Genomic DNA, 15,235 nt, shown 5'->3' on the forward strand with positions numbered 1-15,235 from the left:
AGTGACCACCCAGGTTCTCACAGTGACTGAATGTATACACAGGCAAAGTGGAGCCCAGAGTAGGCAGAATGTGGAGTCTGGGTGATGGCAATGGTTGCTTTTCATTGGGATGATGGAAGCCTTTGAGGATGCTGCTGTGCAAGGACTGGGGAGGGCTGGGATGCTCTCCTATGGGCCAGGGTATTGGCTTATAGGTGAAATCACTGCTCCATGAAAAATCTCTGCAACCATTGAGGTCCCAGGAGGTGTGACTGTCACCTGGATGTGTGCTGGCAATGATGTTCAGACCTTTAATGGTGCTGGTAAAGCAAGTACGGATACCAACGAGAGTCTTCAAAGTGTTTTAGTTAAGGGAGAGGGTTGTGTTTTGTGGCTCTTCCACCTCTGCTCTCCAGGTGACCTCCTCTTGGTTTTGTGGAGGGTCTCCAGTGTTGTCCTACAGTGAGGTCTGGGCTCCCTTCCTATGCACTTCTGCAGCCACAGCCTCATTCTCTGCCCAGATCCTCGCCTTTTCCATGCTCCACAAGCCCCGGCAGTGGGGGGGGAGCAGATTCCCGATGGAATTCCCGGCCGGGGGGGGGCCCGCACCGTTCAAACTTAGCGGGGGCGGGCTGGGGGCGGCTCCTGCCCCGCTGCGCCCGCTCCCGGTTGGCTGCGCTGCTCCGGGATTGACGGCTCCGGCCTTGGGCTTAAAAGAAGGAGAAGAAGGGAAAAGAAAGGGGTGGGGGGAGAGGAAGGAAAGTTTTGGTCGGCGGCAGCCGGACGGACGTGCGGAGCCCCCGCTGCCCTCGGCCCGCACATGGCTCTATAGAGCGGCCGCTCTCGGGGGGGGGTTGTAAATAGCTGTATATTATTATTTTATTGGTTTCCCCCTCGAGCGGGTGCCGGTTCCTCTGGACCATGGATGCGCACACGCGGTGGAAACGGCGCAGTTGGATACGGAGGTGCTGGCTGCCCGCTGCCCTGGTGCTGCTGGGTGCCCTGTCCCTCGGCCGGGCAGGTAAGGACCATCCAAGAGCCCCCCCACCATCCCCGGGACAGCGGCGTTGTGGGGTCGGGGAAAGGGGGGGATTTGTGTGGGATAAACGTTTGTCCGGACCCGCTGGCATTCCAGAGGAAAAAGAATGGAAAAAGGGAAAGAAACCCCCGAGCCTCCTTCAGCCGCTCGAGTCTCCATTTGTCAGGGGGCCCGGAAAAGGGGGAGAAAACTTAAAGCAAGACTTTATTCGCCTTCTGGAGCTGGGCCGCCTGTTGCTGGGCTCGGTTTTGTGGAGCAGAAGTCAGGATGTGCTCCTGGAGCTGCAGCTCTTGGTCTGTATCGGGATTGAGCAGCTGGAGCCCTCGCCTCGCCCTGTGCCTTCTCCTTGGGGAGAAGGAACTTTTAGCGCAGGAGGGAGCAGCAGCTCCGGTTCCCTGCGCGCATCGCGGGTGCTGGAGCTCGAGGGGGGCACCCCCTGCTCCTCCCCAGCCCCTCTTTGTAGGGTTTGTCCCTAGAATCGTGGCTGTTGAGCGTGGCGAGAGGAAGCTGCAAAGCGCCAGATGTGCAACAGCCCCGGACACGCAGCCAGGAAAAACCCTGGAATGTCTGTGTTAACCCTGCGGGAGTGGGACATCCACTTCGCTTCGTTCCACTGATGCTTTGGGTTCTGAGGACGTGGAGCTCTGCTTTCCAAATGTGGCCTTCCCTGGTGGGCTGGAAATGCCAGGGCAGGGCAGGGGGAGAGCTGTGGGTCTGCTGGAATAGTTTGTGTTCACATCTGAGCCTGGAGCAGGCTCTCGGAACCAGCGGTGCTCCGGGCTCCCTTCAGTTCGGGTTTAAGGGACGGGCTCTGAAGCGGTGCGTTGGCAAAAGAGGCTTTTGAACCAGAAAAGTTTAAGGCCATGGAGCTCTGCGGGGTAATGAGAACCAGTGAAGTGCTGAGAGTGGAGCTCTGGGATCCATCCAGCTTCTGAGCCTGACTTCTGTGGGCTCGGGGTGTTTTTCCCTGGGAAGCCCAACGTTTGCTGGGTGGTTTGTGTGTTACCAGGGCAAACGCGTGTGGGATTCTGTGTATAGCAGCGCGATTATGAACTATTGTAATTTGTAGGTTCTTAAAATGACCTTAAGGAAGAAGAGGTGGGCGTGCGAGGAATGCTTTCATGAATGGTTTGCTCACAGAGTCTCGGCAAGATGGAAAATAAGCTGCTGGTTGAGGAATAAACCATTTCTAAACCATCAGACGTTGTTGAAGTTAACGGTGGTTGGGGCTGCAGTGAGTTTGTTGTACAGCAGAAGTGTGGGGCTGCTGGAGCAGTTTGTGACTGGGATACTGGAGCAATGCTTGCTCCTCTGGAGCTCCCTTCTCATGCAGCCACCTCATCAGGCTGCTTTGTAGTAGCTGAAAACTGCTTTATCACCTCCCTCAACCATTCCAAAGGATATTTTCCCCCTTTTCTTGTGTCCTTGCTGATATTTGAATGGTTTTGGAACATCCTCACACATTCTGCCCATTGGTAGAAGTCCTTCAGGCAGCTTCACCATCAGACCTGCTCCTTTCAGAAGTTACCTGGTTGCTTTGCTGAAACCTGTGGCTCAGCTGTGAGCTGCAGGGAGCTGGTGGGAGCTGATGCTTCTGTGCAGGGCTGAAGAGCTATTGTGGGGCTGATGGGCAGCCCCAAGTAGTGACTTTTGCAGTGAAAAGCTTGGAGTTTTCCTAATGAGCCTCCTAATAGGACATCAGACAATTTGGGTGAGGGAGGAGTCAGGCTGGGGCTGCTGATGGCATTGCCTAATGCTCTTTATAGCTTTTTTTTCCATCTTTCCAAGTGATCTTTGGTTTGATTTCAGCTCAGATTGTTTCTGTTTCAGTTTCCATTCAGTTGGCTTCTCTGCATGGAGAGAGGTGGATCCCCTCTGTCATCTTTCATAGGAGATCCATCAGTTGGCTACAAAGACAAGGGAAAGGCAACTTGCAGAGAGGGTTTCCAGAGGAATAGCCATGTCCAAGGCGACATGAGCCGAGCGCCTCGGAACACTGCCCTTCCAGCTCACATTTTCCCATATTTTAGCAGATGATGTCACCCAAATCTAAGCCGCAGACAAAGCTGGAATCTGCCTCTGCTTCCACAAATCCCCATGAAATTGAATCAGGTTTCTGGGTGAAAATTTTTGGAAGCAGCAGTTTCCTTTAGTGGCGAAAGGAAAGTGGAATCAGGATACATGGAATGCCCTTTAAAAGCAATAAAAATGCTGGGAACTCTCAAGTGTCCTGTTACCATCTGCTGCCTCTCCCCTTGGCTCTTCCCCACTCCTCCAGAATGAGGTGAAGAACAGACTTTATCTGGGCAGTCAGAAGTGTTCTGTTGACTATTTTGCCAATCAGAAATGTTGATATTGTTTTACATAAGAAATGGGATTGTGTGAGTCTGGAATTGAGGCAGATCTGATCCCCAGTGTAAAACCCGGATTATGCTGTCGGTGCAGTGCCAGGTTGGAACTGGATGCTGGGACTTCCAAGCCCTTGCTACCGGCTGTGTGCTGTCACCGCTGGGATTGCTGCCTCTGCTCTGTAATGCTGGAGGGTAACCCAATAAACAAGACTGTCTTGGTGTTACTCCTGCTGCTTGCAGCCAAAGGGGATGTGCATCCTTACTTTAAATGGTGCTCTCATTGCCCCTTAGATGCTGGGTTTGTTGGAGATGGACTTTCAGGTTCATTGCGTTAGAAGGCTGAGTGCTGTGTCTGTGTGTGATGGTCAGACTGAGCTTTACTTCTCAAGTAGCTTCTCATTTTCCCATACCTCCACATGAGAATCTTTGCCACCCTCCCAGAGCCCTGGACTCTGCATGGCCGGGGGATGTCCTGCACCCTCCATAGCATGTACCTGGTTGATTTTCTCCTAACACTGAAGGTGGGATCTGCTCCTGGTGCTCTCTGTCCATCTCTGGTGACCCAAAGTGTCCCTGTGTGTCCTGCAGCCTGGGTTCAGGGCACAGACTCCCAGTGAGTGTTCTCACAACTGCTCTGGGTTACAGACAGAGTCCTTACGATGACCCAGTGCGTGGCAGCAGCTGCTGAGAAGCAGAAGGTGCTGTTGTGGTGTAGGCCCCTAATGCAGAGGCATTTGTGTGAAGTACAAGTTAATAGATGGGGTTCAGGTAATGTGAGTGTTCTCTGGACTTCAGAAATCAATCTGTGGGAGTGCTTCAATGCTTTCCAGGAACTGCTCTTCAGCCTCAGGGGTTTCCTTCTATAGAGTAACTGGTAATTCTTTTAACAGCTCCTTTTTGTGCTATGCCCTGGTTCTTTGCTCCGCTCCTAGTGTTCTCCCTCTCCCCATGCTACCTGGATGCTGGGGCTGAGCCAGCACCTGAGGCAGGTACAGGATGGATGTCAGTCATACCATGCAAACAGGGAAGTCTACACTTGGAAACACTGCATGGAGCAGTGCTGCTGTGAATGCTGCTGCGTGAGCCGAACCTGTAAGGCTGATGAAGGGAAGGGGGACAGGCCAGCTGGCCATGGGGGATAGTGTGTGTATAAAAGTGCCCAAATGAGGTGTCACAATAATGATTCATGGGTTCATTATTCATGTGTTTGTGTGGTTGCCTGTGGATTCATCTGGAGAACAGGGGGACCTGGGAAGAGCTGAGCACCAGGGGCTGTTGGCTGGCAGCAAACTGCAGCTGCAGACATGGCCCAGGATCTTGGTCAGGGGATGCTCGGCCTCCATGGGCTTCCAGAGGCTCCCATCTGGAGCCTCTCTGACCTGATGGTTGATACTTGGCTGTAGAAAAGCAAGGACCAGTCTGTGTATGCCATGGTGGAGGTGCTCCCTGTGAACTGGCTTTGAGGTGCAGCAGCCCTAAGACAGGGGAAATCCCTGCTCCACTGCAAGTATGAGTCTGGCACTTCATCACATACATACACACTCGCCCACGTGTGCTCTTGCTTGGGTTGTTCAGGAGGAGTCTGATCCTCAGGGTGCAGCTTTTGTTCTGTAAACTGAAGTATTTTGCAAAGAAGGGTTTCAAATAGTTGGGTTCTGTGGAGAACATGATTAAAACTCTTCAATACCCAGGGTTTGATAACTGGAGGCTGCTGTTTGAATGGGGATTGTTTGGGAAATACACAAGGAATTAACCACAAAACACACCTCGGACTTCCTTTGTGTGGAAGAAGACTTCCACTTCCATGCTTTGATCCAGTGCAGACCTCTGCTTGTGTGCTTAGGACAGCCCTGGCTGCTGCAGCTCTGTTACTGCTCCTCTTGAGGGTATCCTGGGAATGCTGAGGCCTGAAACAGTCACCTGCTGGAACTGGATCAAATGAAGACCTGCAGGAGTTGTCCCACTGTCAGTGTCAGGGGCACGTGCACACATGGGGCATGCTTCTTGTGGAGCTCAGATTGAGCTCTCTGTTGGTTTCCCTGCACTACCTGCATAGGAGATAGAATCCCACATTGGTTTGCTTTGGAAAGGACCTTAAAGCTCCTCCAGCTCCAACCCCTGCACAGGCAGGGACCCCTTCCACTGGAGCAGCTGCTCCAAGCCCCTGTGCCCAACCTGGCCTTGAGCACTGCCAGGGATGGGGCATTGTCATTCAGGTCCTTTACTGAACCCTAACCCCGGTCCTGGGGGATGCTGGTGCCATTCTGGAGAGGTTTTAGGAGATACTGTTGGAAGGAAACCCCAGGTGGACCCTGTCTTGTGTCAAAGGCGTTACTGTTAGCAGCTGATGTGATGGGCACTGGATTCACAAGCAGTTCCTCTTAAAAACAAACTAAACCTTTGTGAAACAAAGAAAAAGGCAGCGAAGAAGGAGCAAAACCAGAAGTGAGACATGAAAGAATGGAAAAACTTAGTTGAAACCTAATGGTAGATGGAAAAACCTTCAGTTGGCAACATGGTATAATTAGCCACTGGGTTACTGTTGGCAAGTTGAGAGGCTCTTGAAATGAAGCCGAGCCCCGAGTGAAGTGTCCAATGATGTTGTGGTTTCTCTGTGGATGTGTCTGGAAAATCCTGAGAGCTAAAATAAATAAATGGAGGAGCTGCACAAAAGGCATTTTTTGAGGTTGGTTGCTCAGAGTCTGAGCTCTTTGTGCCTCCAGAAGCCAAGAGGGTTCTCAGCATCATCTGGAAGCTCTCACAATGGTGAGATGGGGCTTGTCCAGGCTGGGGAGATGCCTGTCATGTATGTGCAATGGGGAAGTTATCCTGTCAGACTGTGTAATAGACTGGAGAGGAAGAGGGGGTTTGGGGAGTGAGTGGAATGAGCTGCATCAGAGCTGCTTCCTAAACTCTGCTGTGGACTTTCAGTCCTTTAGCTAAGTCCCCATTTCCCATGCTTGGGGCCTGATCCTGTCTTCCTGTATGGAACCTGCCATTGTGGTGCTTCTTTAACACAAAGTTAATGCTGATACACCACTAAGGTGTGCTTTCAAACACTGAAGTGTCCCAGGAGCCTCTTTCCATCCCTGTGCCCCAGGTTATGTTCCTGGTTGTGGTCCAAGAGCTTTCTACTTGTAAAACACCTTTCCTCCCTGGGATGGTGTTTTCCTTTGAGCAACACCAGTGCCTCACCCTGCACATCCAGAAGGTTGGTTGGGTTTAGGCTCGGAATTTGGACAGGTTTCTTCTGGATGACATGGTGTGCAGTACAGACCACCGGGATGGCTGTGGGGTGGTGACATTCAGCTCTTTTGATGGTGTAGAAGCCATTCCAGTGTATTCTGAGTGCTCTGCCCCAGGCTCTTTTCATCCTGCTGGGTTTGCTTTCCTGAAGTCTCCCATGGTTGATGCTGTGCTCCTTGTGGGGCTCAGCCCTGCCACTCTAGATGCACTGGAGAAGGATGTGAAAGCAAAACCTGTGTTCAGGGAACAGCTTGCCATCAGTCTGGATGTCACCCAAAGGGACTCCCTGTTTTCCTACTTAGGGATGAGGGTGCAGGGTTGGGGAACCTCTTTTTCTGCTTAGGAAGCTGCAGGCCTTGCTGAAGGCCTGGCTGATGTGCCAAGCTTAAATGCAGCTAAATCTTGCTGTTAGCTCGGGATGACCCTGTGCACCATCCCTGCAGGAGCAAGCTGTGCCCTGCAGCCAGCTCTGTCAGGACACAGAAAACAGCAAGTATCCTGGCTTGGCTTTTAAGCAACCTGATTGAAGCCCCTTTCCTTGGTTGCCTTTCTGCAGTGCCCTGCTGTAACTCATGCTGTAAGCAGAGGATGGGGGAACCCTGGGAGAGCAGAGAGGTCACTGAGGGCTCTGGACCCCATCAGGTGGAGTTTGAGTGTTCCACTTGTGTGTCAGCCGCAGTGCCTGTTTCCTGAGTGTGGGTATAGAGGGGAGAGCTGAGCTTTGGCTGAGCTCATGGATCCTCACCCAGAGCCTCGCTGGCCTCTTTTCCTCTGCTGTTCCTCCCTCCACCCCCTGTTTTGTTTCCAAGACAATACTGCAGTAGGAATTCCTTGCAGCTGAATTCCTGGAGGTGACACTGACAGTTTCCCAGCATCTCGGGTGCTCCTGCAGTGTTTTACATGGTGCTTCTTGGTGCTGCTCCTCCAGCTGCACCCCTCAGATATGAATTAAGTCTGTGTGGCCTTCGAGGGGGCTCGTCCTGGACGTGCTGGAATGAGATGTCTGCTGTGTGTGCTCTTGTCTGCTGCAGGGGAGAGATCTGCTCTGAGGGCTGCAGTTCACCAGCTGAATAATGAATGCATTGTTTGCATGTCCTTATTTCCAGCTTGCAGCATTAGGAGTGAATAGAAAGGTCAAGGAGATGAGTCACTGTGAATACAAGTGTCATTCTGCTCAGAATAAATGGAAGAAAAGGTGCTTCCAAGCGAGGTGTTTCAGCTGGTGCCAAACAGCTCCGTTCCACTGTGCTTGGGGTGTTAGAGGAGGGAATCTCAGCTGGGATCTGCTCAAGGGCTCCAAGCACAGCTACTGGTGGAGGCTGGGCACAGAGGGTGATGCTCTGAAGTGCTGCTCTTTTGCAAAGCAAGGAGTTGGGGCTTGCAGGGTTGGTAAATTCCTGTTCCCAGCTGCTTTATAGAGCCAGTGGTACCCAGAAGCAGAGGCCTCCTCCAAACCAGTGCTCAGTCAGGCTGCTCCCCTCCAACACCTAGAGCAGGGGTTGGTAGTGCTGTGAAGGTGCTGTCATGGGACAGTGTCACTCTTGAAATGCTGGTGAGATGTGTGCACCTCGAGCAATGGGTGTCAGTGGGGTCCCAGTGCGGTTCCTGCCCCATCCTTGGGGCAGGGTGTTGGGGGCTGTGTGTGAGCCTGCCCATCCCTGCCCTCCCCACACTCAATGCACAGCTGCAAATTCAGTGTTCTCATTTCCTGCCCCAAAGCTTCACTCAGTGACCTCTGCCGCTGGTCCAGCCACGTTGGCAGAGCACTGAAACAGGGATGTGCCTCCTGGGCTGCATGTGGAAGGGGAGTGGTGAGCTCTGGTGGGTTAGTGCCAAGGGGCTGGGATGGGGATGGGGACAGAGTTTTCCTTTAACAGGTACTGCTGGGGCAGGTACAGGAGAGCAGGGATGGTGGCTGAGAGCAGGGACACAGGGGACAGGAGAGCAGGGATGGTGGCTGAGACCAGGGCACAGAATCCAGTTCAGAAGTTGTTAAAGTTGCTTTTAATGGGGCAGGGTTTAAGTCATGGGCTCCTGTACCTGTGGGTTTCCTTTTCCACATGGCTAAAACACCTTTCTTGGGGTTACCAGCATTTTGGCCGCAGCCTTTCCCTGGAAGGCAGATGCCCATGATGTGTTTGAGGGGTGATGTGCTGGGGCAGACAGCCCTGCATGCTCTGTGCCCTCTGCTTTGGTGTGTGGCAGAACTCGAGTCCTGAGAGACAGTGTCTAGAAATACTTACATTCTTATTTCTAGCCATAGGATTTTTCTGTCCTGAAGCCACTCCTCTGGTGTAAACCAGATTCCTCCAACAGCCAGCTAAGGCTTCAGAATCTTGCCTTATTCTCTGCCATCAAAAGATCGCCTTCAATAGAAAATGAAGCCAACTGTTTTCCTTGCCCATCTAATGAAAGATTACTTCCATAAACAGCTTCCAAGGGAGTTTGCCAGTGTAGCTTTGATCCGAAAATTCAACATAAATTCCATGTGATATCAAATGACTGGGAACTGGGACTCATTTGCTGATGATGCAATAGCAGGATGCTGACCAAGCGCTGCAGCTGATGGGCATGGGAGGACTGTGCCTGGCTTGTGCAGCAAAGCACTGGGTCAGTGACTTTAGTGTTGGTATTAATGGGGGTTACCTCTCCATGGGGCTCCCCAAGCACAGCGTCTGTTCCTGACCATGGGCTGCTCAGTGTCTCCTATTGGAAAGCTGTCGTTCCTTGAAGGATGAGGACTGTGCCTGGAGCCCCACGGCTGCAGATGCTGTTCCTGATGAGGCCGATGTTGTCTTTCCCTCAATCCCATTGGACATTCTGCTCTCTGTAACAGGGAGGGTAGATCCCGGAGAATCCCCTCACTGTGCTCCAGAAGCAACGTGAGGGTGGGAGGAGGAAGCGGCTTTCATCCATGTCACTGCCTTTGGCACTCGCTGGCAAGTGCTCACATAGGAAAACTGCTCGGAATGTTCTCTTGCAGGGTTTGCAGGATGGGATCACGTCCTGTGCACGTCGAGAGAAAGGCCCTCACTGCCTCTCCGATGCTCAGATTAAAACAATCTGTCCTTCTGGATGCTGGATGCTTTCCCTGCTGACCTCAGGAGCTGGGGCTGGAGGAGGAGCAAGCGGGTCCCAGTGCTTGTTACAGGCTCTGGCTTGTCTTGAAGCTTCAGTCCCTGTTCCCTGCAGGATGCAAACCAGGGAAACAATAAGGGCCATATCTGCTCTGGAAACATCCATTTTCCCAGTGCTCTCTAATTAAAGAGCTATATCAGGAAGCAGCAGAGCCTTTATGCACTGGAGGCTGTTGTTGTACAAGGCTATGTATAGAAGAGGCAGCAGGTGCACTTAACCCTTTGCCAGTGCCAGCACCAAGGGGTGCAGCGTTCCATCATCACTTGCTTTTCCAGCCATAGACCCAATCCCACAGCAGGGTCTGACTGTGGAGCAGAGCTATGGCTGGGCAGGATCAGCCTTTCCTTCCTCAAGGAGAAGGAATCCCTGCAGACAGCACTACCTGAGGATGCTGGATGTGGTGCTTGGTACCCGGTCTCTGAGTGGTCCCTGCTTAGGAGATTCCTGGGCACCAGAGGGAAAGCCAGGCCAGGATTGTTGGTCTGCCTCTGCTGCTTACACTGAGATATTCTTGGCTTAGGGCCCTGGGGCAAGGCTGTGTCAATGTGGATCCTGCACTGCTGCAGGACTGTGTCCACGTGGAACTCTGGATACAGGGCTGGGACCCAACTTCTGTGGACCTTGGGAATTTGGGCAGTGAAATAGCACAGAATCATCAGGCTTAAATCACAGAGCAGCCATTCATCTCTGTTGTACCACTGCTTTGACTCGCTGCCTTCATTGCCCATAGGTCTACATTTTCTTGGCACTTTACAGAGCATTTTACAGACTAATTGGGATTCAGCCTAGGAAAATCCATTGTGATTTCTTGTGGCTGTGGGGAACAGGCTGGGATAACACTGTGCTGCTTACGATTTTCACCATGAAATATGACCCAGAACAGCAACTGGAGCTTGGTTTGGGTGTGGAAATATCCATGAAGAGCTTTGGGCTCCTCATTTGAAGGTACTTACACTTACACCAAGCACTTAGGGATGCTCTGAAAGGTTCAGTCAGAGCAGCAGACATTGGGTGACCCAGCAGCTCCCCTCCCTGCAGCTCCCTGCTCCAAAGCCTTGGCCAGACCAGCCGGGGCCCTCCCTGCCCTGGGGATGCTCATCCCAAATAACAAGCAGCAGTGCTGCTAAAAGGAGCAGGATTCCTGCAGCCTGGAAATAGCCTGAGCTGGGCTGCCCAGTCTGGGGCTGAACTTTTCATGGGTGAAGCTGAAGCATCTGCTTTTGGGGGGGTGAAATCTGCTGCATCTTTGCTTTAGCTCATGTGGCCTCTAAGGAGCCTGGGTGGGATGTGAGGCCCCATTTACCTGCCCCTGTTGTGACATCTGGGCTCATGTTGGTGATGGTGGTAAAATGCCCATCCTCCAGGTATCTTATAGGACATTTTAGTCAATGGCAAGGCTGGAACTAAGCCTGAGAGATGAGGGGGAGCTTCTGTGAAACTGCAGTGGGTTCTCCTATGCCACAGAGGTGCTCTAAGAAATGTATCTGGGGATCAGATCTGTTCCAACACTCCTCATTTTAGTGAGCAGTGAATGACAGGGGGAGAGCGTGACTGCAGGCAGGATGTCCTGCCTGTGCAATGTCAGTCAGTGCAGGATGGAGCAAGGCATGTGGAAAATTCTTCTTCTAGGAGGTAAACCCTAGTGACAAATAATCATTGGGGAGCTCAGGGTGAGAAATAACCTGCTCCAGACAAGCCATGGTCCTCACTGTGCCCCTGGAAATCTGCTGGTGATGGGTGGGAAGTCTGGGAGGAAGGGACATGTGGGGCTGAGAGCATCCTCTGTGCTACCACACTCAGAAGTGTTCTGTCATGCACAAAGCCTCCCAGAGCAAGCAGAGGGATGGATGGAGGGATGGAGGGATGGATGGATGTGGGGCAGAGGATGCTCTATGAGGCAGATGTTAGGACAGAGGCAGTTGCCACTGGAGAAACTGATGCTCTACCAAGTGCTGGGTGTGAAAAGCAGAAACCCATTTCCTTTGTACAGAGGGCTGCAGTGTGATGAGTCTGGATGTCTGCAGGAACAGGGGTTGAGCCCACTGGCAAGAGTGAAGGGCTGGGACCAGGCGGACTCAGTCTGTGTAGTGCAGCCCCAGCCTTAGTGGAGCATCTTCCTCTAGGCTGGTTAAGCTCCTGGTTAAACTCCTGGTTAAACTCCTCTTTCATGCCACCAACCTCAGCAACACTTAACCTGGGTTTCCAGCTGCTTTGAATTCGTGCAGAGGTGAATTTGACTCGTGATGTTTTGTATGAAATAACTGTGTTCCATTATCCACTCATGTAGCAATGTGCTTGCAACTGGAGATTCTCTGCATGCATGTCCTGATGGAGTTTGACAGGAATGGGCTGGAGGAGCCAGGGTGGCACCAGGAAAAGGCAGAATCCTTCCCAGGCTCTCATGGGTTTGTGTGCAGTCTTTTCTGGGATGTCTGCCTTAAAGTCAAAGGGAATGTCTCCTCCCTTCTTGCTCTGGAAAAGAGATCTCAGCATGTTAATGAAGGGAAGAGGAGTGTACTGTAAGTGACCTCTGCCCTTTTGTAAAGACAAAATCAGTTGTACTGCAGCTAGGAGAAGTCTCTCTTCCCTTGGAGTAATAAATGAGGGCATGTAAAATACACCCAGATTCCTTGTAAACTATTGTGTGTGCCCTCATACAAAGCACTTCATGTCTTATTTTAGTGATGAATATCAAGCATGCTCCATGTATAAATCAATCTGCTCAAAATATCCTGATAACTCCTCTTGGCATTCGCCTTGTCTCCAGTCTCCCAGCTATTTTCTTAACCTCACTTGGCTGCTGCCACTACTCAGCATGCCTCGTGCTCATCTGTATGATGAGTGGTGCTGGGCTGCTGGACTTGTCTGCATGGATTGATGCCTTAATGTGTCATTTACCTTCCCTCCATATGTAAAATACCAAGCATTACTTACACTCACGAGTGGATGCACAGATGATTGGAAGTGTCAGCATTCACTTTTCCAGATGGTGGGAGCGTGTTCCTTCGTTTATTTCAGATGTCAAACTCAATGAAATGAATTGCTCCCAGACTGAGGTGATGGAGTGAGTCTTGTCTCTCTTTCAGCAGCAGTGGGGAGAAGCTGCAGGCTCCATGGCAGGAGCAGCCTTCACATAACCACTAAACTATGGCTCCAAGCACTGTAAAGATGTGGGTTTGCAGCTGGATGGGGGAAGCTGGGTTTGGTCTTGGGAGGGAGGGATGTGTCCTGGGGGAAGAATGGCTTGGAATGGTGAGGGAAAGACTGACTTTGTCTTGGGTTTCTTCTCTGCTGTGCACAGCACAAGTGCAGCAGACCCTGGGGAGGGTCTTGGTGTTGTCCTGCTTGTGTTTGCAGTGCAGGTATCCAGGGGCTTGTTCTGGTGTCTCCCATTGCGCTCCAGTGAGCTTTATACCTACCCTTAATCTTTTGCCCTTCTCCAACAGGATGCTACTGGGGTTTTATTTGCACAATGTCTCCAGTTCTCAGGCTCTTTGGGGATAGCAGTGGTGGAAGTTGGGCAGGGTTGGAGAGCAGTTGCTTTGCTCAGATACTGGCAGAGCTCCAGGGGTGAACATGGGATTTGGGTGCCTGAATCAGGCAATGAAGGACTGGATTTCAGCTTAGCGGCTTTTGGGGATGGGGTTGGTGAGTCTCAGGACAGTCCTGGTGAATGGAAGCAGTAACAGAAAGTGCAGGTCTCAGTTATGTTTTGCTCCAGGGTCTGGGCATCGTGGCTCTGGGAACTATGGAGCTCTAGGGAACCAGTTGGTATTTCATGCAGAGCTGAGGCTTCACAGGAACAATAACTGTGTCTGGGCTTTAAAGTGTGTTTAATCCCATCCTGCATCTTGCTTCATGTAAAAAGAGCATGTTCTTGTAAGGGTTTTTCTGGGTAATTCCTTCTAATAGTGCTTTGCCTTCCTGGAGCACCCTTGTTCCTCTTGTCAGAGGACACCTCCCAGCAGTTATTTAAGCAGGAGGCCAGTTTGCCATTTACCTGGGAAATAGCTGTTATCAGAGAGTTTCTAACCATGCCCAGCTTGGGAATCCCCATTTTAACCCCATGGTCTCTGCACCTCTCAGGCTGTTACCTGGGCCTGATGCTTCCCATTCCTCAATGGCCACACTTCCCAGTGTCTCTCCCAGTGCTGTGAGCCCTCCCTTGTCTACCAGCCCCTCCTCCTGCCCTCTGTTGTTTCTCCCCTTTGTGCTAAGTACAGTAACACCCCTGAGCAACCCAGGAATCCCATTCCCGTGATCCCCATCCCTGCACAAAGGGTCTGTTCCCTCCCTGCCTTCGGGATGTTTGACAACATGAGCCACTGACCCTTTGCTCTGTATGGAAATAGCTCCTGCCTTTCTGCAGCTGTCATTTTTTGATCCTTTAATTGGACTTTATCCTGTTTGTAGCTGCTTTCCTCCCTTTGCCCCTTTGCTTTACCACAGGGGGTGTGTTTAGGGGAAGCTTTCCAGCTCCCTTCCCTACCTGAGCATGCCCAGCTGTGCTGGCTCACATGAGTCCTCTCTCCTTGGATTAAGTTGGAAGGAACTTTAATTGCAAGACTCCAAACTTCCCGAATGTTTCCTACTTGTGTGTTGGGAGGTTCCCCTGGGATGAGGCTGCACACTTGGAGTTGAGGTTATCTTTCCATCTGCTGGCAGCTATTTGTGACTCAGACAATTGCTTCTGTGGGTATTTTAATGCTGCTCTCATCATTGGGTTTGAAACATTCTTAGTGGCATCCTCATTCATCCTGCTGGCTGCTCTTCAGGGATCACATCTGAACAAAGGACCTGGGGATTCCTCATGTGCCGGGACTGGCTCCTCCATGTGTAGGAGATGAATCTGTCCCTGCACTCAGCGGTCCCCTCCTGTCAGGATTCCAGCACAGTGATGCTGACTTACACCACAGGCAGATCTGCTCTGTGGTATCCTGGTGATGGACAGCAGAGTTGTTTTCCCACCTCATCAATATCTCATCAATCAAAATCTCTTTGTTGCTACTGATCAAACCTGCAGTCTTTGCACAGGCACAGACCTACCTGCAGGAACACTTCCTGCTGTTCTCAGTGACCCCCCTGGCGCAGCATCCTGCAGCCCCATTTCTTCTGTGGTCCTCACAGGGAACACCTCTGCAGATCCACATTCATCCCCTGCCACAGTTACTGCCTCTTCCTCCCTCTGCCTGCAGCTCCTCAGCTGCCTGCGCTGGTACCACAGTGGGGGCTGCCATGTCGTGTGGATGTGACAACGCTTCTGAATGTGTCTTGGAGTCAGCAGAGCATCCTTGTTCATCCCTTCACGTTGTAAAGGGCTCGTTCTGGTGCCGTTGTCTGTATGATCCTTTTGTTTTGTAGAATCCCAGACTGGTTTGAATTTAAGGGACCTTAAAGCTCCTCCAGCTCCAACCCCTGCCATGGGCAGGGACCCCTTCCACTGGAGCAGCTGCTCCAAGCCCTGTCCAGCCTCACCTTGAGC

The 15,235-nt window shown here is 51.8% G+C and overlaps 1 protein-coding gene across 1 annotated transcript in view; it reads left to right on the forward strand.

Moving 5' to 3' along the window:
• Positions 1-731: 731 nt before the first annotated feature.
• Positions 732-15,235, forward strand: part of COL5A1 (collagen type V alpha 1 chain) — a 129,853-nt gene continuing 115,349 nt past the window's right edge. Inside the window, exon 1 of the mRNA XM_034067678.1 lies at positions 732-1,000. Within this exon, the coding sequence (XP_033923569.1) occupies positions 901-1,000 (100 nt within the window). The 5' untranslated portion in view covers positions 732-900. The remainder of the gene's footprint in view (positions 1,001-15,235) is intronic.

This window comes from Melopsittacus undulatus, chromosome 11 (genome assembly GCF_012275295.1).
Source record: "Melopsittacus undulatus isolate bMelUnd1 chromosome 11, bMelUnd1.mat.Z, whole genome shotgun sequence".
Classification (NCBI taxonomy): Eukaryota; Metazoa; Chordata; class Aves; order Psittaciformes; family Psittaculidae; genus Melopsittacus; species Melopsittacus undulatus.